At 40.2% G+C, this 25,380-nt stretch overlaps 1 protein-coding gene across 1 annotated transcript; it reads right to left on the reverse strand.

Annotated features, from left to right (window-relative positions):
• Positions 1-85: 85 nt before the first annotated feature.
• Positions 86-25,152, reverse strand: LOC122396991 (dynein axonemal heavy chain 10). The gene is made up of 59 exons (XM_043395790.1): positions 25,037-25,152; positions 24,746-24,824; positions 24,508-24,652; positions 23,973-24,290; positions 23,561-23,616; positions 23,246-23,479; positions 22,771-22,890; positions 22,364-22,650; positions 22,045-22,201; positions 21,640-21,903; positions 21,031-21,221; positions 20,243-20,838; positions 19,873-20,166; positions 19,608-19,763; positions 19,300-19,541; positions 18,774-18,923; positions 18,418-18,678; positions 18,144-18,331; positions 17,798-18,077; positions 17,414-17,658; positions 17,028-17,274; positions 16,600-16,872; positions 15,985-16,415; positions 15,327-15,490; positions 14,829-15,176; positions 14,215-14,638; positions 14,055-14,184; positions 13,804-13,994; positions 13,529-13,704; positions 12,843-13,096; positions 11,595-12,122; positions 11,312-11,470; positions 10,990-11,250; positions 10,417-10,671; positions 9,720-9,990; positions 9,357-9,634; positions 9,034-9,298; positions 8,205-8,419; positions 7,936-8,124; positions 7,676-7,867; positions 7,161-7,615; positions 6,813-7,008; positions 6,519-6,735; positions 6,120-6,432; positions 5,578-5,872; positions 5,004-5,464; positions 4,450-4,727; positions 4,224-4,378; positions 3,382-4,134; positions 2,774-3,112; positions 2,396-2,597; positions 2,182-2,324; positions 1,947-2,108; positions 1,454-1,765; positions 1,053-1,262; positions 828-995; positions 558-737; positions 302-448; positions 86-232 (listed from the first exon to the last, which is right to left on the reverse strand). Exons 1-59 carry the CDS (start codon positions 25,150-25,152, stop codon positions 86-88), a joined length of 14,763 nt encoding a protein of 4,920 aa, XP_043251725.1.
• Between the last annotated feature and the right edge of the window lie 228 nt (positions 25,153-25,380).

Genomic DNA, 25,380 nt, shown 5'->3' on the forward strand with positions numbered 1-25,380 from the left:
TACATTGTCACTGTACAAATACAATTGCAGATTGTGTCGTGTTTCCCTACGCGTCTTTTTTTTTACAAAATCACTGTCTAATCTCTTAATCGGTATTTAATATTAAACAAACTCCCTGGAGCACCCAGTGCGATATGTGCTCTGGCGTAGCAAGGTTTGCTTCGAACACCAGACCTACTCCCATCGCGTTGCGTCGATTAGACGTCGTGTACACGGGCGTTTTGAAAGTATTCTACAATATAGAAACCTGGTCATCAAATGTCCAAGTAACTATAATATAATATGATATAATTTCATGTACTTGAAGCCTGAGTCGATGAGCTTCGACTGGAATAACGATAAGTATCGGTAGCTCTTCGACCAGAATCTTTGGATGCGATCTTCTCAGACACTTTTCTTCCATGTCCCATCTAGCACCTTCCAGATACAACCCGCTTACATAGCATCCCTACATAATTTCCTTTTAATGAAGCTTACACGAAGGGTAGCTTTTATTTAGTAGAAAACATTTACGGATCACCTTAGTATAAGTGTTCAAATTTAAATTAAGTTATTACCTGGTCTGGTCTCTCTTCTATTTGATCAGGCTTGCTGTACTTCGATACCTCCGTGTAAGTGAGCGAACGATCGAGGGACCAATCGTTTCTGCGACAAGCCATTTGTACGAGAGCTGCTAAATAAGTTTCCGGAATGTGCAATCCGGCTATCCAGAGAACTATTGGCTCGTTCGCGCCTGACTACAATATTCAAAAAAATGGTAGTAATTGACATTAGACATTGTTAGTTTTCTTAAAGCGATTGTTTCTCGGAATTCTAATTTATTTTACCCAGTCAGTATATTGTTGTATTCTCTTTTCAAAGTGTTCCATCCAACCAGCAAGGTTCTTTCTCGTGTCTGGCGCTAATCTGGACCATTCTTTTGGTAATACGCCATTGTACAAAGCTGTAGCAATGCTCTCCAACAGCGTGTCCATTCCAATTTCGCCAGCAATAGCCTGACGTCGCGTAGAAATATTTTAACATAAATATTTGAATATTAGAGAAATACGGACCTTGCTTAAATGCGATAGCGTCCTCTTCATCGTGCTAATTAACTTATTAAATCTCTCCAATTCTTGGAAAAGAACGATCGCCGTCGGCGTCACGGATACCCCGAAAGCTTTCTTCACTTTAATCAGATCGAACTCCGAAGGAACTTTGTTCAAGATCTCCTTGGCGATGTTGTCGATAAATTCATCTTTGCTTATTCCAGTTCCGCTGACCTCTACGATTTCAGAAATGTTCGTGGAAAATTTACACGGTGATAATTATCTTTAATTCGTAAAAATAACTCACCCATTTTGTCTAAGCGGACTAAAATCGTGTCGTTTAGAATATTAGAGTATGTTTGAATTTTCAAAAATAAAATAAATAAGCAAGAAATGTGTGTTAGGGATTCAGGAATTCTTGCTACGCCCTTACCAGTTTGCGGTTGCAATTCTATAAGATTGTTCCACATTTCCTTCACTGCTTGAGTGAAGTACCCAATTTCGGCATTTGGATGGAGTCCAAAGACTTCCGGGGAATTCACCAGTGGGAGTTCCTGAATGAACTTCAGGTAATCGTCACGTTCCCCTTCCGGCGGTATCACGTAATCAACGTACTCGTCGTGATAGAAATGGAAGGGCTGAAAGACGTCGAACAAAAAGTCCCCGAAATATTCGTCCATGTAGGTTTCGGAGACTCGACGATCGTAACTGTCTATCACTCTTCCACCGTACATTACCTGATTTAACAAAATTCTATTTTAAAAGGAATTTTCAGCGACCAAATCATCATAACAGAATATAGATAATTCTTTTCTGTACTTTGATTTCTTTCTTAAAACACACAAATATTATAGTACCGAGTGTTTGGAGTACGCAAAGTTACTTTTTCTTAAAAAAATAGGGTCATTGTGAACGTACTTCGCCTATAAGATACTTCAAGCTGTTCCAAGGTATTCTGGTGTCGTTTGCTTTAAACGCCTTAGTCAAATATGTGTCTAGGATAGTCGTACACACGTTGAAATCCGATTCGTTGAAATCGTAGCTTATGTTCCAGCCAATTTTGTCGTACCTTCTTCTTTCCTGTTGGTCAACTTTCGTTTAACACTCGAACGTTAAATGCAAGTCTTTTGCGATCGACTTTTTTCGGGTTTACCTGGACTACCGCGTGATAAAAAGCTAGAACGTAAATTAGGTGTTTGTAAACGGGATGCTCGCAGGCACTCAGGGTGTTGGGTTTAATTTTGAAGTAAGTGTTCTCGAGATTTAACTTCAAACCACTCGGTGGCTCCGTAACCACTAGAAATAAGAATCATTAAGTTAGTCCAAATTTCAAAGTATATATTTATGTACAGTGTGCCTTAATGAACCTTTAAAGGACTTTTGTAATATTCCAATAGGAAAATTTGGGGTTGGATCTGTTGTCAGCCATAAACGAAAGTCGGGATGTAGCTTTCCAGTACTCTCCAGAAGTTTTTCCAGCTCTTTTGTAAAGCTTAACAGCAGATGGCAATTTTGCAGCATCAGCCATTGCCCTCTGGATACAGCTAGTTCCAGTAATTCTATCGCGGTCTAAATCCAAAATTTGTGTGATAAAATGGGTATTAATTGATAGGCTAATCCAGCAAATCTTGTCTTGGATCAAAGTTGAAAGAATCTATCAACAATCTTAGGGCAGAATATTCATTTTCACAATTGATATTTAAATTTTCCAGCAGCGTTACGAATAAATTAATTTCTTTATTAACCTTTTCTTGGCCCTGCCCCAGAGACAAGTATTTAAATTTTCCGCCCCCGAAACCATATCCTTCGGCCAACTTCATCAATTCGGACGATGGATCCGATCCAGGGCTCAGAATGAAAACGACAGGCATCGAGGGCATACTCTGTTCGAAAATCATTTCAAAGCTGATGTGAGGCGGAGTGATATACTCTTCGCCCATGATTTCGCTGATGTAATTGATGATGCCTCGATACACACGATCGACGCGAAAACATCGTATCAACATTAATTTTTCGAAGGGTTGCAACTTCTCGGAGTAGTCCAGAGGGAAATCTTCGGATTCTGGATCATCCATGTCGTACCACTGGTAACACAGATCACAGTTTAAATGTGCAGATCATGAAACTTGTCATTTCTAATGTAAATTATATATTCCAAATATTCTAAAAAAATACTGAAAAAGTTCTGCAACAATGTTGTCTGTGTTTTGATTGATAAGATACTGATACCTAGTGTCAATAATCTGCTGATAACCAATCTTGCTCCTTCTCCCAGGAGAAAGAACATATTTCCCGAAGTATCGAATTAAAAAAAGGTTCGTTCGACATTTTACTTTAGATCTGGCCAGCGTACATTTTGCCATTCCTCTCCGTGCTGCTGCAATTCCTCCGGAAGTTGACCGAAAGTGTCCGGGAAGTCGGTGCTCAGTTTAAGCAGGTCCACCCATCTGGCAGCGGGCAGCCAGTTAGTGGGATTGGCCTTGGGCGACTTTTGTAGCTCGATACTGCCCTTGATGAAGAAGTCCAGTTGTGGCTGGAGGACGCGATTCAAGCTCTGCTGCAGCCGGGTGCAAATTTGAAACGAGAAGAGAAGCTTGTGCCTCTCGAATATACCCGTGCAACCGTAATCGTACACGTTCTTCGTCAGCATCAGAATGATATTATTCAGACGGTGTTGCAACGATGGATCCGGCAGTGATTTCTTCAGGGAATTAGCGAACACCTCCACGTAACTTATCAACGAGTACTGGTACATAGTGTTCACCGTCGCCATATCAGCCAGGACGAAAAATAAGATCGCTCCACGCTTCGCCACCGATCGATATCCGTCTCGTAGTTTGTTCACGTCCGCCGCTGTGACTTCGCCCAGGTACAGTTTCGTCATCACTTCGTCCGCGCTCGATTTCGTGTTCTCCAATGTTTCCACCAGCTCCAGGTTGTCAAGCATATTGCCCTGATTGGTGGCGATCTCCAGCAGCAAGCTGTCTTCGAGCTGCTGGAGCAAATTCTTGTTCTCGCTGGTCTCGATTATCAGCGTTTCGCGTTGCTCCTCGACGTCCGGTCTTTCTGTCCTTACCACCACCGACAGCAGTTGATCTTCCAAGCCCTGTAACGAGTTATTTCGATTGTTCCTTTGATCTTTTCCCATGTCACGGTTTCTCTTCGCTATTACGACAAGAAAACTGAAATATTAACCCCTAGGGTCACCATGTAGTTGATCACGGTGGCTTTGGCGTACAGGGCAGGATCAAACATTGGATTCGACACTTTGGTCGTCAGGTACATCCGAAATTTCGGATCGTAGTCTACTTCTTTATCACCGAGGAGAACGAACATCCGACCGCTAATATCTGCAACAATGTTCCATGACTGTAACTCGGTACTTCGAGGTTCTAATCATGAGCTCTGTTAGTTTTATTACTTTGTATGTTTCTCGATAGAAGGTTGTCCAAGACGGGATCGACTTCGTCGACGTCCTGGAACAAAACTGGAAGGCCATACTTTATCGCCAGTTCCACGTGCTTCAGGAAGTCCGCGTCCGTGAACGAGAGTATCTTCAGATTCTTCTGCTCCTTCTTCTTTATCCAGTTAAGAGCTTGTTGCTGAGGATCGATGCAAATCGGGAACCTCGATGCTCTTGTTGTTAAAATACCGTTTTGCACCGATAGTTCATCCGGCGGTAGACCTTCTGACGTCCATCTTAGGAGAATGTATATGATTATAACAGTTTTTAGTAAACGAAAATTGAAAAATATTAACATTCTATAAAATTAAAATATTTTGGTGGTACGATGGCTCTACAGAAAAAAACAGGTATTGTGTATTTAAAATATTTGAGAGGATCATTCTATTCAAAAAAACGCCAACGATCTTTAAATCTTCTTTATCATAATACGTTGGAAGCAGTTTTAGGCAGTTTACTATATTTGACCAATACCTGTAGGCTGATCTTTCACTTTAAGTAAGAAATCTTACGTGCTAACTTCGACGTCGTTGCTCAGTTGCGTTTCTATTTTAAAGGTCTCCGTGAAAGGGATCTCTTTCTCCACCACGCTCTTCATCCAATCGTCGTACAACATCTGATTTCGATACTCGTACGAAAACGGTCCGCAGTACGCGAGGAAACCAGCGGAGAGGAGACAGTTGCCAACGATCGTCTCGATTTGTCCCTGTAAGTTTTTCAATTCCACTTTCCATCGCTCGGTCTCCGAAGAAAGGCCGTTGATTAATTTGTCGGCGGCTATCAGTCGCCTTTGCAGAAGATCCGTCTCTTCTTGCAGCTTCTGTCTCTCCGTCATCGCGTTCTCGTACTTCGCGTTCAGTTCACCTATGGCCTTCTCGATCCTCCTCAATTCACGTTCCTCTCGCTCCAAAGCCTTTCGAGCTCGTACCGATTCCTCCTCCAGCTCCTTAACTCGATCTATTTTTGGTTTTACCTAAACCAGAGAACGATTACTAAATTCCCGGGTTTCAAACTGGTCCTCAACCTCCAACTTTGAAAGATAGTGTACACGCATTTATTCTACGTTTAGAAGAAAATCCAAACTACCTCTCTGAAAACGGCGCAATAGTCCAACACGGCGAGTACGAATTTGTAGAGGCCAAATCCAGCTTTGCTGATGTACTGCATTTGGTCCAGCTTGGTGGTTTTCTTCAAGTGTGCTCTGACTGCTTGTTGCTGTTTCAGCGTGATTTTATCGCAGTTCATTTCTTGCAACGTCCGCAGGAACGCGGGATCGCCCATCATTCCCTTCGCGCCCTTCCAAGAGGTATCCTTCACGCCTCGTAACATTGCCACGCATTCCGAGACTATTTGCACGGCCTCCGGTGGAGTCGCGAAAGATCTAAGAACGTCGACTGTTAGATTGGGTGATATCTCAAATAACGATCAAACGTAACAACATTAAAGCCAGTTTGCGTTTAAAAAATAATGAAACGAGCCGACCGCAAATTCCAATAAAGATGACCGCGTGTGACTTCGCGACTGTTTGGCATGCCTGACGGAAGGCGTTATTAAATTGACTTTTTTCAATTTTAAGAGGAAATAGGTCTCTAAGGAATTTCATTAACTGCCGGAGAACGAAGAAAAACCTTATTTCAGTAATATCCGCTTTGTCGAGCTCCCCAAGAGCCAATCTAGCAGCGTCGAGGGCAGGTTGCGCCTCGGCCAACGCCTGCCTGGCTTCCGTTTGTTCTTTATTAATAATTTTTCTCTGATCTTCTATTTCCTTTCTTTTCTCCTCGCTCAGCTGCTTCTTTTCAACCGCAATATCCGTGCTCTCGCCGATAGAGGAGAGCAATTGCTCGCAGTTCTTCGTTTGATCCGACACCTTTACCCTTTGCACGGCGAGGATCTCGTTGAGCTCGGTCAGCGTCACCGAGGCCTCCGCGATCTTTTGCAAACCTTCGAAACACGGTTGTCGAACATAATAGAACATTCCTTACAAAAAGCTATTAAAAAAAAAAACATTCGAAACTGTTCGAACACACCTCCGGAAAGTCGATCGCATTGCGAGCTAATGTACTCCTTCGTCTCCAGCAAAAGGTTCAAGTACGTGTTTATGAAATCCAGATAGTGCTTCGGGGTCACGTAGTTTCGTCTTCGTAATTTCGTTTGAAACTCGACCGTGTAATCGCAGACCGTTTTGTGCACGTACACCATGTGCTCCACTAATAATTCCCTGAAGTTTTGCGGTACGTTTGGATTCTACAATCATTAGGCAACGATATAGGAGAATTTAATTTTTTTAAATGATCGTGATAAAGTCTGGATTGGAAGCATACATCTCTGAGAGTAACATTAGCCACTGCTACTAGAGCCTGTTCGGGCCAAGGGAACATCCAATCTATCGTTGTGCTGTTCACCAATCCAGGGTAACTACGACATCTCATTCTTAAGGAATCTCCAGCTGGGCTCATGGATAACGCGATTCGTAAATTGGACATGCTGGTCTTCACAAAATACGACCACACGCTTTCCCTGTAACGGAGAAGTAATGCTATTATTTAGTAAAGCTTGAAGATTAGCCTTCTGAACCAGAGTACTCTTTTAATACATTGAATATGGAAAGTTTCTCGACCCCAGATTTGAAGAAATCAATATTCCAAGCAAATTATAATTAAATATTTGACCTGGTAACCCCAAAACCAGCATCCTTAGCCTGATCTCTGGTAAGGTTAATGACTTCGTCCTTCTCCTCATCGGTGTACAGAGACGGCACGACGCCTATCATCAGCATGTTGTTCACGAGTTCCAGAAAACTCTCGTCCACGATATGAGAGGACGTGAAGAGGAACACGACCCTCTTATTATCCACGCCGACCATGTTGTAGAGCGTTTTCATGCCCTCGCGAAAAGACGCCTCGTTGTAGCCGCGACTCAAGCCGATCTCGAAGATCTGGAAGCCTGCTGCGAACGCAGCCAACTTTATTACCGATTTCTTGCCACTTCCACCGATACCAATGACCAGAACGTGACCACGGTGCATCCTGAGTGCCCTATGAACTCTGGTCAGGTGCTCGAGTGCATCGTTGAACAGGACCATGTGGAGTTTTGTCATATTCCTCTCGTTGTAGTCCTCGAAAATCTGTCAGTGTATCATTTTATCATTTATCTCGATACCTGTGCGTCTTTAAAGTGTCTGTACCTCTAGAAACAAATTGTAGACGGCCTCGAAATCTAGCAAGTCCTCGTAGAATCGCGGTTCTTCTTCGTGGATCGCGTTCCTGAAGTCGCCAAAAAGCAGAGGATCTCTCATGGTATATTCGATCACTTCGTGTTCGTCTTCCCAGTGCTCCTCGATCTTCTGCTTTATGCGTTCAGCGACCAGGTTCTCGTCCTGTGATTCAAGAAACTCAGTGAATGTTGCACTGTTGTGAAATTAACGAAAACGGGTTTGAACGTTACTTCTTCGTTGATCAGACGATCGCATATGACCCTGGTGAACTCGTTCCTCCAGAGTCTGACGATCTGTTTCATCGTTGGCAAGTAATCCGGGTGGCTTTGGAGAAGGCCAGCCGTGATCCTCGATAGGTCTCGCATGTTGAAAATGTAATGGAATTTGTTCGGTGTTGGTAGCAATTCCGCAGTAACTATCTGAAGAGTACGAAGAACGTAGAAAACTACGACGTCGTTGGTAAAATTTTTCCAGGTAGAATTTATAAAATAAACGAAACCTCGTAAAGATCCAACGTTATTTGCACCAAATCGTCGGTGATCGCTTGCACTTCCTCCTCGAATATTTCGAAGTGTCCACCCAGTATACTCGTGTAAATATAGTTGAGAGTTTCGTTCGATGGAATTGTAACGTTGTAAACGGTAAACATGGAGATGAATCTTGGATCGACATCGTTTCTGCCGCCACCTGGTTCTCCCATCGCTGCTAGGTAGCCTAAATTGTTCGTTATATGTATAAGAGGGTAGAGATCAACGTTTAGTTAAGTCGAGTAGGTGCAGTTTTTCGGCGAAAAAAAATTTGTTCAAATCGATCTAAAAAAATTATTTTCAGTTGCGGGGGTCAATTACAATAATTTTTGGTGAATAGACATACCCCCGAAATCCTACGCACTTTCGAGAAAAAAATTCATTACCGAAAATTTCATGTCTGACCATACCGTTGATATGTTTCACTTCAATTTCAAAAAAATTTCAAATCGATCTGGAAAAAATATTTTCAGTTGCAGGGGCCAATTGCAATCACTTTTGTTGAATAGACACACCCCCGAAATCCTACTCATTTTCGAGAAAAAAATTCGGGTAGGTGGATAAATTTTTCGACAAAATTAAAAAATTTCAAATCGTTCTGGAAAAATTATTTTTGGTTACGGGGGTCAATTACAACAATTTTTGGTGAATAGACATACCCCCGAAATCCTACGTACTTTCGAGAAAAAAAATCTTTACCGAAAATATACTGTGTGGTCGGAATTGTTTCTATAATTTTTTAACGAAGTAAAAGAATAAAAGGAGAAGCGAATATAATCACGATGCTCCAATTAAACTTACACATATCTTTCATGTACATCATCGATAGGTCTTTCCCGCGATCGTAAAATCCGCCTCTTTCGAACAGAAACTTGAGAAGAGCGATCGGTTGCTGAGTGCCATAAGTGTCCACCATTGGCATGTTCATGTCATCGATGAATACCAGCAGCTTCTTGCCAGGCGGTGGGCCGTACGTCTCCCTTGTTCTTTTATCTACCACTGCTTCTATGTTGTTTTGCACGTCCATCGACGTTGTTCTCGACGAGAAATTGATTAGAAGTTGATTCTGTTCAACATCGTGATAGTAAAATTTTACGTATCGTTGTATATCTTCGACAACTTACGTATTTTTCATTGTTCAGGTGTCGTAGAAATTCCTGGATTATAGCCGTCTTCGCGGTGCCAGTCTCGCCAACCAAAAGTGCCGGACGATTAAGCGTATTCATCGTTTGGATAAACCAAGTCGTTCGTAGAGTATCGATGGTGGGAACCAAGATTTCTGAGAAATTTTTCTGTCTGTCGTGCACGTATTTCGGGATCACGAACATCCATGGCACCCAAACGTTCTTTTCTATGTCCAAATAGTAATCGTACAATGTCCTGTACGTTACAGGGAGGTATCCTATTAATAAATTATGAAATTGTCATTTTGTTTCAATTTCTAAAATTTAGAAACAGTCACTCGGCATTCTTCAAAGTATACTTGCGCACAGTCGCTGGTTTATCAACGGTGTCTTGAACGAGCATGAGTCCACTTGTCTTTTTAATGTACTCGTCGAACTCTGGCTTATTTTCAGCGACTAAAGTAGCACCCAACGACCAGTAACAGGCTTGTATATACATTGCTTCGAGAATTTCATCCCTGGTGATCAATAGCTCCTGATGTACATCTTCGTCGTCTTCGGTTCGAGCCGCAATGGCTGAAGCTTCATCCAGAATCGATAGTAGGCCGTCGAAGACGTAACAGAGTTGTGTTACCTGACACGAAAAATGAAAATATAACGCAATAATACGCGTCTGTTTTAACTCATAGTAACACATTTACTATACAAGCGAAGCAAATAACAAATAAAAATTTTAAATTACTCATAGGATGGTATTTTATAATTAAAATAGACAATCCTTATGTTTACGAATGTGAAATAATTATATTTAATCGTTGTTGCTGATAAAACGAAGACTGCTTTCGCTTGAACTAACAGTGTAATATAAATACAAATCATAGTCCTGACCTAGTCTTGTTTTAATCATATTAAATTTATTATTAATATATTAATAGTCGACAAATTCTATGTTGTGTCCTGTTCGACACAAGACCACAAAAAATAAAGTTTCCGATTCTTTCCTTGATCTCAAAGGCCATAGAAGCCCGAGTTAATTAGCCCATAAAGTTCTAATTGTTACCATGTTCAATCCAGTTTGTGGTATGATCATCTTAAGCGGCTGTACCGCCTGCATGCCTAACATTCCGTGTATAATGAGCTCGATTGCGCCGTCCACGTACTTCTCGCACGTTTTGCTCAAGAACTCCTGGTCGGATTTGTTTTTGCCCCGTAACCATTTGTCTATGTAAGGATGGTAACCCAGGTTCTTCGGATCCACGTACACCATGCCAGCTCTCGACACTGTTGCCGGCGATGCATACTGCAGGTCGCCTACCTTTTAAAGCGAAGGAGAAAATTTCAATCTATTAAGTCAGGCAATCAATTTCCAAACGACTTCGAGTTTTAAGGATTCCCTTCTTTTCTAAACAGTCCATCAAAATACAGTGTCATTGCAGGACCAGTTACATAATTTTAGATTCAATTTCTATAACAATGCTGTTGATTTAATCCTTGTGATTGTGGGTAGAACTATGATGAGCTAACATTATATTAAAAGTTCAGTATACAAATCCGTTGGTAGTACAAATTGTTACAAAATTTATACGTAAACAACACTCAGTAAAATAATGGAAAACATGTTATTTAAGATTACTTCGAACAGCAGGCTGCAATGATTCAGCATCCTGATCCTCTCCTGGTTCGCTAGAGTTAGCAATTTGTTGTCGTCCATCACCGAGTTCATATTTTCGATCCATTGAGGGTCCACGTCGCCGTCGAACAGAATATATCTTAATTCACTCGAGTCCGTCTCCAGTGGTCTGTTTACTTCGCGAAATATATTGCTCAGAAGACCGTCTGTCCAATCGCGAGTCGTTGGGTCCAGCACTCCGTAAAGTTCGTTCACCGTGCATGCCTCGAATTGGATTTCGAATTATTATCCGTCGAATTTCGTTATTTCTCTGCCTAATCAATACCTTTGGGTTTAGAGTAAAAAGTTTCGTTGGTTTCCCCAAACGAGTCTGTGCCCCGCACAAGGTTTCGATCACGACAGTTTTACCTCCGCCTGTGGGTCCAACTATCATGGTCGAGTGTCTGGTCATCATCACTTCGTACAATTGAACAACTTTGTCGATCTGATGAACAAAACCAAGAACGTGTCATTTTTTCTCTTTACTATATTAGTTTAAAGTGAACCATCGTTCAGCCTTAAATTATTATCGCGCGTCGAATTATCATATGATCAATAACAAGTATTACTTGCTGATCCAAAATGCAGTATCCGTGTTCTTCGAGGACGTGATTCACAGCCTCGTTAAAATCCGGATAATGAACTCTGGGGCAATCGAGATCCGGAAATAGGTCCGCGATCAGACCCAAGAACAAGGGCACGTCATCGAAGATAAATTTTGGTACGTTCATGTCCCTGAGGGCTCTCATGAGCACCAAACTTTCCTCCAGGTCGCCGGAAGTTCGTTTAAGGTGACCAGCCATATTGAGCACGGATTTGAGAGCCCTCAGACCAAAGTCGTAGTGATTCTGCTTGCTCAGTTGATCGCGCGCCAGTTTATACAGGACAGTCATTTTCTTGGCCAGAACTTTGGCGGTCAAGAAGCCGGAACTGAACAACTTTATCTGGCAGATCAGCTCGTTATCCGGAACTATGCAAACTACAGGCCTGAACAGCGCTTTCACCGATTCCGGCAATTCCGTGCGACCAGCGTATCCAGGATTCATCGTTATGAATATGCCTACTTTGCTGTCGAGCACGATGTCCTGGGACTCGAACTAGCATAGAGAAAATTGTTCGTATAAAACAAAATGTTGGCGTTAAAAGTCTATTAAAATTCTATTAACCCTTTTAAGTGTTTCATTTGAAATGTACATTAACTAAACGATAGAGCAATTTAAACAAATTCAATTAAATATTTGTTTTATTTGCACTGTTGTTGTATTTTGTAATTTTCAGGTGTATGATATCTCTTTGGTTTGGACTGGAAAAAATGTCGAGTCTGAAAGTCTATTTTTAAAAATATTAGTTACATTCCATTCCTGTTTAGAATAAAAATAGCATAGTGTAAAGCAACTTGGCATTCCTGTATATCTTTCTTTTCCTACACGTAACGAGAAAGGAAAGAACTGTAAAAAAAATCGCTTTCAATGTTGAGAAAATGATCGATGAACATTTGATATGGGCAATCGATCATTAAGGCAGCAGCACTTTCTAATGGATCAAAGTGAGGTGAATTCTCGAGTCATAGATACTAGTTTGTGCCTCTACATGTGCCTTTGTATACACATTCTTGAATCCACATGTGAAATAGAATTTTTTCTTTTTGTAAAGAAATTCATTTATATTTTTTGAGATTGTATACCTAATGAATGAGTTTTAGTCAGTTTTTGAGAGACCTACGACTAGGCAACAATTACTCGATGTTATGTACGATGTAATTTTTCTGTGAAAATATTTTATACACGATGGTTAAGGATTTATTCCAACATGTTTACCAGGAATCTTGTTGCTTTCACTTGCAACGCGGAACGTATTGTTTGCAGTTGCGTGGAAATTACAGAAAGCACCGAAATGTCGATACGATTGAACTCATCGAAGCATCCCCATGCACCACATTGCGCCAAACCGCTAAGTGTCTTCCCAATTGCCACGTAATCCATTCCTTCGCCACAATTTGTAACGATGCATAATAATCCCAACGCTTTGGCCAAGTCCTTTGTAGTCTCTGTCTTACCAGTACCAGCAGGCCCTTGCGTAAAGTATAAAATTATCAAGTAATATAATCTATTTATAATATCTCTAAAAATCACTGCGATATAAATTAAAACAATAGCTATTATATGAAATTCTTAAGGGGGTCTTCTAGTGTGAAACACAGTTTTTTAAACCTTTTTTTGCAAAGCAATTATAATATCCTTTGCAGTTAAATTTACAAGGTTTACTTATACGTGTTTAAGTAACATTTAAAAATTTTTTGATCGTTCGTTTGAAAGCAATTTTTCAAATATTCATGGTACAATACTTTCCATTAGATTCTTGATACAATCTCTATTAAGAGATGATCTTATACTCTTTATTTGATTCTGAACGTCTACGAATCCCGTTAATACTTGTCGTATTTATAATACTGTTTCGTAATTGTGAATGTCAGGGAAATCTTTCGCACGCATGCAGCACTGACCTGCAGGAGCACCGCCCAGGTGCATCGAGAGAGCCTGAGTAATAGTTAAATATATTCTGCCAGTTAAAGGTGTGACCACAAGCCTGCCGTTAAGACCCATGTATTCGTATCCGTATTCGAACGTTCCCGTGCACTGGTGCATCCAGACATTGTCCAGATCGTGAACCCAATAAAATCTTCGCAAAAAATTTGTAATCTTCATTTTAAAAACCGATCGCGTTAAATTTAACGTAGAAAAGTCGAGCTTTCTAGTTGCTTTCTAAACAGAAACGAACCTCAGCTGACTTTCCCATTCGAATTCCGTAGGATCTATAATATTGTCCCTAACGAAACCTTCGACAATGTCTCGCATGTGAACATCGAGCGTAAGTATCATATCAAACTTCTTTCTATCGTTGTTTGTCAACGTATCGCCGCCCATTAAAGTTACCACTTCGTCCAGCTGATTGTTCAATTGTTTCAAATACTAAATGCAAAGCGAGTGTTAAAATTCGCACAATTTAATCAGACGAATAAACGAAAGTACCTCTTTCATTGCACGTTTTTCACCTCGTGAAATTTTCACGAACACGTTCTCCACCTCGGCTGTCCACCATATTTGATCCGCCGCTAGGATCATCATTCCTTGGAAATCCAGCATCCATTCTGTTCTCGGTCTTCTTACCTAAAGAATTCGATCAAGTTACGCTTGAATTTTATCTTCCTTTTCTCGTTTCACCTTTCCATAATTGTAGACAGCTTTCTTCGTCAAGTATCGATTCGACTTCTTCATTTCCTCGAGAGCGACCACCATCCATTCCTCGATCTTCCCATCGGTGAGGACTTCGTTTCGAAACTCCATCACTTCCCTCTCGGAAGATATCAAAGCTGTGGCCACAACTCGATCGGTGTTGCTCAGTTCGAACCTGAATTTGTCCAAATTATCGAACATCTTTCCTATGTGTTCTTGAATGGCCGTGGGATCTCCACTGCCAAGTATACTGAGCAATTCGTCGTCACTGAGGAAAGTGAATCTTGGAAAGATCGCCCGTTTCGCGTTCAAATAATCCGTGAGGGACTTCTGGCACTTGTCGAGTCCGTGGATCATCGCTTCGAAATCCTCCTTTCGACCTAAATTTCGAGCAACGTCTCTCAATTTAAAACCTTCGAGTAGTTTATTAAATTTTAACTATAAATTCGAACGAATCTTAACCTTATAGCTAAAACATTACAATTTATTTGAAAAAATATTCTCATTACAAATCAGTAAGGTTTTGTATCCGAACGTTGTACAATAACATTGTACATCGTCCCATTTTACCTTTAATAGTGCAACACTCGAGAACATTCAACCTCTTCGACGTGTCGTTCATGGTCTTCCTAAACGACTTGTCGATTTCGTCGAACTTCTTCGCCTCGTCTGGCAACTGAAGCCGAATGTCGCCGCCCACGAAAATGCCCTCGAGATACAACCACTTCTTTTGAAGCTGCGTCCACAGTTCCAGAACCTCGGAGATCGTGTGCATGATGTCCTCCCATTTCTGCACGCTTCTGAGAAAAGGGCCGATAAATTGCGATGCGGCCATGCCATTCACGTTCATCATATTGTCTTCTAAAACTTGATTCAATTCGTCGATGGGCCCGAGGATGAATCCACGGTCCTCGACGCCTGAAGAAAAATGTTTAACGAATATCTAAATTTACTTAAATAATATCTCATTGAAAAAATTAATCAAAAGCGTAAAATTAAATTTTTGTATACATGGCTGGCCTTATTGAAAGCTCTGAAAAATAATTGCGATGCTCTAATTTTTTTTACCCTTAAAATGCTTCACAACAGTGAACTCCATATGTTTCCAGACCTCAGTCAGTTCTTTCAAGCCTCTCTCTATAGAAAGCTCCTTCACAGCATTCATCACAATTTCTTTGGCGATATCTTGATACTTTCCAAGCTCCATCGCGAACATATTTTCTAGGGTGAACCTTTAAGAACAAAACTCACGTCGTACTTTGCATTTTTTCAGAGAACTATTAACCTAACGTTCCTACGACCTATCTTTCATTCGCTGAACTATAGACTCACCCCTTCAGTATTTTTATCTCGTTCTGTTTCATTATCTAGAAAGTTCTTATTATTTTTAAAGATAAATAGTCTTTCTAAAATCGTAAACTCTCTTTCTCTAAAAAAAACGAATAACTTATTCTAAGAATAGCAATGGGGGGATGATACCTATCTTAATTTAATTTTGCATTCACTACTACTGTATTTAAGCAATTACATTCTATAAAATAAAAAATAAAAAAGAACAAAAATCTAGAAATAGTACAAAAATATAAACAGAAAAAATCATTGGTAAGGATTTAAAAAACAAACGAAGCACATCGGTCACTGTTTGATCGTACACTGATTACTATTAAAATTCACACGTTTCTCGATGTTTTTCACTGTTGTCGATTACTATCAATCGTCCTCGCACCTATCTGGGTCCATGTCGAAATGCTGTCCAGTCTTTTTCATCAGTTCTTTCCAATGTCTTTCGCGCATAGCTTCGTTCTTCAGCTCGATGAACAACGGCACCGAGTTCTTAAAGCTCTTCATGTTCGCGTCCAAGACTTGCCCGATGGCGGAGCTTCTAACGAACTTTGGAAACCTTCGGAACATCCTGATGAAATGATCCATGCCGTCGATCAGCAGCTGAGGATTTAGATTCACCCAAAGTGTCTGAGCCCACTCGTTTCTAGCGTGCTTCTGTTCTTTGTACAGATCGAACAACATCTCCATCCCTTCGTATTCCTTTTTGATGTTCAGAAAGATCGTGTAATCGGTCGCTGGAAGATCGAACAGCAGCTCCGAATTGATCATGCTGATACGTCTCTCCTCGTACTTGGCGATCAGTTTCCCGTATTCCTAAACACGAATTCGATAAAAATTCGAACATGTGAATCGTCTAATTTAAACTTCGATCAATTATGATTACGATCGCTCTTGGAAATATAATAATTGCAACCAGTGACTTTGAACAGAAATAAGCGACAATCGAGATACATGTTCAGAACGTTAAGAAAATAAACTTCATATTTTCAAAACGTACATCCATCTTTTTCAATCCAAGTTCCAAGTTTTCTTCGACGCTACCCGGACCGTTTCTCTCGAAATCTTCAGAGAACTGCCCGAGTTCCACCAGGAAGTTGTGTATCTGTTCCTGCGTCATCTCCGAGAACCTGTCGCAAGTACTTTCGAGGGTCGATGCCCTGTACAGGGCGCCCAGGTAAAGCGATTCCCAATCACGTTGCAGATTTAAAGCCATTTGTTCGTCCTCCTCGGGAAATGTAATTCCGTGTCCGCGAAAAGTTCGAAACGTTTCCTGAAATAGTCGTGGAATTAGATTCGAAACAACGTTTGCGAACCGTAGCTAGAAATTCTGCTCGCGAAGGTAGAGATTCAAATTAAATTTAAATTAATAATTTCCACGACTTATTTCATTTTCGCGATTCCCGTTAGTGTTTATTTTTAACAGACCTGATAAGTTTTGAATCGAACTTCGGCCTGAATAGCGGTTTTCTTTATGTCGGATATCGCTTGCATGACCGACGTGAAACGATCTAAGCCAGTGATCACGAGCTCGACTTGGCCGCGGAAGTTTTCGATCATCGTTTTCAAGTCGTTCATTCCCTGGACAGTTTCGGCTAGCAGAAAGTTGCCCAGCACTTGCTTCCACTCGTTGGCGTGTTGCTCGACACCAGACAACAGGGGATGAAGATTAATGCTAATCTCAGGAAATGTATAATTTTCAAGAAAAATATTAGTCCGAATGAATATCGTTCAAGCTCCGTGAGATTCGTCGAAGGTAGATAGACTTTGTGATATAATTCGCGTGAATTGTTCGTAAGAAAAATCTCTGTTACCGTATGCAATACAAGTCAAAATGTGACTCTATGTCCACGAGTTCTTCGAGAATATTGTTGTAAAACACGAATTTTTCGTCGTAGTGGAAGAGGGTGGGCGACGTGTGGGCGAATTTCTCGGCCGCCAAAGTCTTATCGAAGGACCAAAGATTGCTATACTTCTTCCATCTGTGCAAATAGTGCCAAGATTCCAACGCTAGTTTGTGCGCCGATGCTTGGATCGATAGTATATTATCATTGACCACCTGTGCAAAGACAATAATAACTCTAAAAATAAATCTGTATAGTATAAATCTGTCAAATGTGTATAGTTACAAATTTAATAATTTTTATTCCTTCCAAATTCTATTTTACAACAAAGGAAAAACTTTTTTTGCAATTTACTTGAATGCTCATGACATCCTCGTAGAAGCTAATCGTTATGAATTCTTCTGAATCGTTCTTTTTCTGACGCGGACACTCCAAGCAGGTTCCATTCATCCACCTAGGAAAAGATTTCAAATGATCCAGCAGATTCTTCGCGTTCTGAAGTATAATGGTATAAATCTCGCTGGGCGACGGTCTTAATACCGCCTCCGAGGCGATTAACACGGCGTCTATTTGAAAGATCGGCGTGAAACTGATCAGCATTTTGTTGAAGACCTCCAAGTTGCTGACCATGCACCTACGAGATTAGCAATATCGTTAGAATTAACGAAGGATCCGTGCAAAATAAGAGTATTACCCGTACATTATGAACGCGTTGAACAATTTCTTCTCGTATTTTTCGTAGAAAAGCTGCATGGATGAACTTTTACCAGTGGACGTCCCTATTACCAAGCTTTCGAGCTTCCTCAATATGGGGCTTATCGATTTGTAGATCTTCACCATCGCGGTTACCAGCTCTGTCCTTCGGTTCTGAATTTCTTGAAAGTAGGTCTTTAAACGATAATCGAGAACAATGTGTATTGATTATTTGATCGGATAAATATAGACTAAATTTAAAGTTTGAAGATACACGAAACCTTGCATGGCAATAGTTCTTTCGTTTCGTACAGTTCGAGGGGCAGAGAAAACAGGTTGTAGCTCTGTAGATCGTGACTTATTCTATTGTCGAGATCCTTTTTCATATGGTTAATTTGGTCCATGACCGAGTTCAGATCTTTCAATAACTTTACACAGTTGTTTGCGTAATCTGTTATATTCAGAGAGTCCCAATTCAAACGCATCACGCCGGGTTGAATATACTTTTCAACCTCCAGGAGCGTGGTGCTCAGTAATTGTATCTGCATGGAACGAAGCCATTTATAATTCTAATACATCTTAGAAGCAAGAATCACGTTCGATTTAGCACTCGACTTTAGCAGACTTTCGTACATACGTCTGCCTTGTCCATTTTGTCAATCATCTCGTTGTATTGTTGAATCATTCTCCCCGTAACGTCGATATCCTTTCTTAATCGATCCCTTTGAATGGCGACATCTTTTATCACGGGCGATATTTCAAATCCCAATTGCTCTATTAATTCAGCCTATATAAAATACAAATAAACAGGTGGACAGTAAAAGATCCTCAAGAATACTAAAACTATCGAGTAACTATTTATCTTTCAATTGTTTAACACTAAACCTACCGACGTGTATACTCGGAATATAATTTATAATCCAGTTTTATCGCACACTAGTTGTATGATTAATAGAAATTGCTGAAACTTTCTTGGGTGCATAGTGTCAAAGTAAATGTGAAATTAAACATAGAAGACAGCATAAATTAGAATAGTTGACATGGTTATAGGATAGAGGATGAAATGCCCTTTAAAACGAGCGTTCGAACAAGTCGATAGCTCTATTAGTTCCGGAGATTAACTATAACATTTACTTTATTTTATCTTCGTAAACAGAAAGTACCTCATGAATAATCTCGAATATTTTCGGGTCAAAGTTCACTTCAAAACGGAGCTGACATTCTATCGAGATCGTGCCGCTCATAAACTCTGTCCAAGTGATCTTCGTCCCGTGGCCTTGCTTGTCCACTAAAGAAGACATCGTAGACGACTTGGGGCCTCTATGAGACTGAAACATTCCTTTAGATTCGCTCTTGGCGTCTCCTCCTCGCCTCTTCCAACTAGCAGCTCCCGAACTACCAGTTTCTGTTTCAGAAATCGACAAATCACCAAACATTTAAGACAAACGTAACATTTATAAGATCAAGTCACCGATGCTTGGTTTCGAGATCTGAGCATCGCTCCTTTGAATCGATCTCTGAGACGTCGAGCCGGGGGAACCGAAATTCTTATTCCTTGCCTTCTTCGACATGTGAATGGTCTGAACGTTTGTTAACTCTTTCTCCGTGTCTGGGAACGTCAGCACACCTACAACGAATTTTCCTTCTTTTCGACGAGCGATATATCCGTGACTCTAATCTACGATAATCGTTTACTTCGGCGGTAGGTAGTTAATTGATATTCAAATATCGTTAACCTTTGTCCGGTTCTAACTCCACCATCTTCAGAACGCTCTTCTTCATGGTGCTTTGCACGACGAACTTTGCCTTGTCGACCCACGCGTTGAACTTTGATTCCTCGAAAGCTTTCATTTGCTTGGCGACTTCGACGTACTGGCTGAAAGCGAGCAACTTCAATTCGCTGTGCTTCAATTCCGGAATGTTTTGCAACGTCAGGACTGGATTCCTCAATCGATGGAACAGCTGTTTGATCCAGAATATGGCGCCAGCCGTCGGCGGATGATACGTTAACAGAGGTGGATTCCGTTTGCCTGGCAATTAAAAACAACAATCCAGTCGAGCTTACAAGAAACGTTGATGCTTCGTTTGGATGATTGAACGTTTTACCTCTGTTATATATGCCCTCGACTATACTGATTTCTTTGCTGAACTGTTGCACGATAACGTCAAACTTTCTTAACAATTGCTCGTGAATGGTATTCCTAGTCTTCGTGTCTTTAAATTTGAGAAGCACTTCCAACGCTTCCTCCGCGTTTATCAGTGCCATGAAACACTCGTCGATAAAGAATCTCGCCTCGTTCTCAAGGAAATGCACTTTCTCGTAAAACCAGGTCATAGTCGCTTCCCAATTCTCTTTATTGAACTCGTCGTAGATGTTGAAGTCTGCCTCCTGGATCGGTAGAGTCAACCTAGCGACCCTCTTTATTATGGTATCGATTTGCGCTGGATCGCTGATTATGGACTTCAGATGGGGTCCGAAGACGTTGTAAAAGTCCTGCAGTACGTTCGCGATTTGATTAAGGCCGTCGCAGACGAAAGCTATGTACTCTGTTCCTTGAAACAATCGTTTCTGATCGAACTCCCAACGCATCCCTTTCCCTGAGATCTCGATGTCCTCTCTGTGCTTCAGATAAGTCGTTTTCCAACTCTTCAGCATCGTGTGAGCTTCGTCTGTCTGACGTAGAATCTCCTCCAAAGGTTTTCTAGGAGATAAACGTCGTAAAGTAGGTATTATTAAATATTTTTACTTCCTGACTTCTCTACTCGCAAGGTAGCTTGTACAGACAATTATATTTATTCAAACACTCTTCCATGTATAATATGGATGAAAGATATATCCTCGACACCTTTTGTACGTTCTGTAAGTATGTCCAATTAACGTCCTAGCGACTTACTTGAAGAGGTTTTTAATCGACAAGTTTTCGATCACGTTCTGACAAAGCTGCCACGATATTCTCTCCAGCAAACCCATCATTTTCTCTTCGGAGGAATAATAGCCTGAGAGCACCCAAATCATTCTCAATCCTTCTATCAGTGACGCAATGGCCTGTGTGATGGATTTGAAGGAATCCGACTCTGCGATTAGCTACAGGCAGACAGTACAATCAAATTACACCTGATTGCATATTTTACGTTGCCTTCCATGTGCATCAGATGAACAATTTTAGTAGTTCGTGTCGTCTTTTGGCGAGACAGAAATTCAACAATATAACGTTGTTTGCTCACGTGCATATGCAACATAATATATTGCAAGCTGTGATTATTTAAAATCAGGAGAAACAGACGAGTTAAATCTTAGACGAGTGTACAAAGCCAAGAAAGTAACAAAAAGTATAATCATTCTTCATTCAAATATGACTCAAATAAATATATTTTATTGTATTTTTTTCTTATAATTAATGTTTTAGTTAGAAGATGTTATCTTTAAATTTCTGAGAATTTTGGGAAACGATCACCAATTTACGATTCCATGGAATAATTTTGAGCAAACCGATCGTTCTTACTTTGAAGTATCTTATAACAGTTTGAAGGAATCTGTTGTTGTCCCTGGCCTCCGCGTAAAATTTCCAGAGATCCGCGTAAAAGTATTCGAAATTCGAGGCGATCGGCGAAAGCACATTATTCAACACGCCTAAAATCCTTCGAGCTATGGAGGCCTTCAACTGTTCGACCAGCATCAATAATCCCGTCTCTCGGTCTTGCCAATAACTACACTCAGCCAACGGGCCGTTACCCTGAGGTACTTTCGTTTGAAACGATTCCAAGACCTGAAACGATAATACTTCTTCCATTTAACCGGCACATATGTACATATACGTGCGTTCTCCCTTGACAATTTTTTTCTCCAAACCTTTATCGTCTATTCCCACACATTCGAAGAAATAATTCTAAGACATCTTTGCAATCACCTTTTGTATGTGCACTCCCCAAGACATTATTACATTTTCGAGTTGCTCGATCACTTGTTTGTCCTTTTCCAACATTTCGTCGGTGACGTTCGGGTCCTCGAGCTTCGGTATGTTTGGCATCGTCAGCAGAATGTCGCCTTCTATGTTTTCCAGAGTCCTGACGAAGTGTATTAATCGAAGTAAACGAATTACTTAATCTACGCTAACACGTTGACCGTCAGAAAAATTCGTGTAATCTTCTACGAGATGAACATTTTCTCGATCGGTTATTGTTAATTTTAATTCAGAGTTTAACGACGTTAATATCTTGATTACCAACCATTCCACGCTGTGTATTAATTTATCCAAATAAGACAAGATATCCTTTTTGCTCTGGTCGAATGACTGAATTGCCTGAGCCTTTCCGATTGTCCTCGTTTTATCCGCCAATTCGTCGAAATTTACACTGGAAGTCTTGTGGACGTCGTGGTCTGGTTTCGGTTCAGTATCTTTCACGTCGTCTTTCAACGATACCGCTCTCTCCTCTTTCTCAAACTTTAAAGCTTGTTTCTTTTGTATCACCATGGACACTCTGCGAAATTCTGACGGTCTCCTGAAGATCGAACTCTGCTCGATCGATAATTAAAAAATTACATTTACGAAGCAAAATATAAATCGTGCTTAATTACGATGCAATTCTTAAACGAAGCGAAACTTCCAAGTACGCGGGTAATTAATATAACGTACTCTAGTCTCTATGAGTTGCATCAGACTAGGTGGTTCATCATCGTCATCCGAGTCTGAGTCTTTAATGGTTTCTGAGAACTTTGGTCCTTGGAATTGACTCTCCACCAATGGTCTGAACACCTGCAGTAATAAATCGTGGAAGGAAAAAATTGCAGCATAGAAAATTCAAATAATAACCACTGATCCCATTGCTAGAATGTATTTATAGCTAAGTGAGATGTTGATTAACTACTATACGAGTCTTCCAGCAAGTTATTAATTCTTCGTATGGAAAACATTATAATTTTTAAAAGAAATAAAAATTCAGTGATTCAATATTGTATATCTTAAGACACTGGTATAACAAATCCACCGTATACTTCGCAATGAAATAAAATAAATAAAAAAATTAAGCTACGATTGTGAAAAAATTAATTATAGAATCTCGTTGTGCAGTCAGATTACATTTTGCCCAATTCTGCCCTGTTTTTGGTACCTGAACGAGCATTCTATTTAGAGAGACTAGAAACTTTCCATGCAGGGACCCAACAGCCAGATAACTAGTGATCTTTTCGCTGCACTCCTGGTAAGAGTCGAAGGAAGGTATACCCTGATCCGACGTTCTCAGAAAATAGAACAGTGTCACGTCTTGCAAATCTGTCCTGCCACCGTCCAATTCGCCGCATATCATATGAAGCATCGGCACCTTTCGTACTTTCTCCACCATTTTCTACAATCATTGTTTCCGTGTACACAACAAGACGCCAAGTACGCGTGAAAAGCTACGAAATGAAACGTGCAAGACTCATACTTTCGTCAGAACATATTTGTCCTCGTCCCCTGGCGGTGGCACGAAAGTTAAACTGTCTAAAAAGGAGAAACCAAAATAGCATTTGTCAGTATGGAATTATGCCCTTTACAATTTATTACTGATATTCTCTGGTGTTCCAAACTGTTGTAAATTTGTTAGCCACTATTTCACCCTCGAACGATCAATGGGATATTTCGCGTTTCGAATAATTATTAAATTTCGTGCATTCGTGTCATTTAAAATACGTCAAAAATTGTCAAACGTCAGGACGGAGGGGTTAACAAAAAGCACATGAAATTAAAATAATAATAAATTAATTTAAACGATGAGAAAGTTGCAGCTTCGTTTTCTCGAGGTCTGACCGAAACGATTATTGATTTTTAATAAGTATAGAATTTTTGTATAGTTTTACCAGTAGTAACGCTGTCGGATTGATCTTTTTTCTGGGACTGACTCAAACTATCGCCGCTACCGATTTCTTGCGGTTCTTCCTCTTCTGGTTCCTCCTCTTCCTCTTCACCCTCGGCCTCTTCCTCGTCCAGGTCCACGGTTTCCTCTTCGCTGATAGTACTTATCGTTGACTCTTGTTGCGATCGTATAGTCATAGTGGACTGCTCGAGCAAAGCCAGAATCGCGCTCGGGTCCAATTTTGGAGTCTTTGTTCTGCTTCTCTTAAATTTTCTCCTGCCTCTCGTCTTGCTGATTTTCTTGTCGGTCTTCAAGATCTTTTCTGTCGCGATAGTATTCGTATTACAGGAATACGTAGTTGTACAGCATTGATATTAACGCATATTTCGGTGGAAATTATCCCACGCTTAATTATTTAATTAAATCTGACGAACAAATTGAATGGAAAATATGCCCAGATACATTAATTCTCTTTCCAAATATCGTTTGTGTCGTATGCCCATTTACCAAGCAAAATAATGCACAGAAAACGTACTTACTTTCCCATACTGGAACTTCCTTTCGAACGATTTCAGTGTAGTAAGTTACATAGAAAAATATTACTTTATTCTCGAGGTTCGTTACTCCGGAAATGTCGAGTATCAAAAAATTTAACAGTTTGTCCTCGTAGTACCGATTGTTCGCCTATTATTTTCAAGATAATAATAATATCAAGGTGAAGTAATTAAATAAATATAATTTCTTTTAATTAATTTATATTGGAAAAATTCAATTTACGTTTAGAAGCTTGTAGAAGAGCAGCTCGTGACCAGTTATTCCCAAAAACTTCATGACTCTTTCGCGTATCCAGTATATCCTGTGAAAATCAAATTCTCTACCCAAATTCTACGTACAGAGTATTCTATTTTAATCTACTAATATATGTAACTATTCCGAATTCGTAAAAATCAAAATACTAACGAGACAAATTTCTACATACGTATACTGTATATGCATTTTTTAAAATAAAATGTTTAAGACATCCATGTGTATTTACTCGTATAAATTTAATAAAAATGTTCTTTATACCGATAATCCATGTGTAGAATGGAATCTCTAGTTTGCATAATACTATCATCATCAATCTCTTCGTCTTCGTCATCTTCCATGTCTCTTTGTGTAATTTCGGCCTCCAATTCAGCCATAATTCACTGAATATCTATTCTATTCTATTTCCTCAAAGTAATATACAAATTAATCGTGCGAAAATCTCAATATTCGTTACAACGAACCATTGTTTCTTAATTATATAACTGTCACTGTCCATGCACTTAAAAAGCTAGGATTATTTAGGCATACACTTGTTTACTTTTTTTCTATTAAACTTTTGAAATTCACTAGCTTTACTTGGCAAGTTTCGGATACGTTAACCT

The sequence above is a fragment of the Colletes gigas genome, unplaced genomic scaffold (genome assembly GCF_013123115.1).
Source record: "Colletes gigas isolate AHSC1104 unplaced genomic scaffold, ASM1312311v1 Colletes_gigas_Sc00008, whole genome shotgun sequence".
Taxonomy (NCBI): Eukaryota; Metazoa; Arthropoda; class Insecta; order Hymenoptera; family Colletidae; genus Colletes; species Colletes gigas.

Coding starts and splice junctions, on each gene's coding strand:
- LOC122396991 (XM_043395790.1), bottom strand. CDS start 25,152: ATGGCTGAATTGGAGGCCGAAATTACACAAAGAGACATGGAAGATGAC. Junction 24,653..24,745: donor TCTTCTACAAGCTTCTAAAC/GTAAATTGAATT, acceptor TGAAAATAATAG/GCGAACAATCGGTACTACGA. Junction 17,275..17,413: donor TTTGACTTGTATTGCATACG/GTAACAGAGATT, acceptor TCCTGAGATTAG/CATTAATCTTCATCCCCTGT.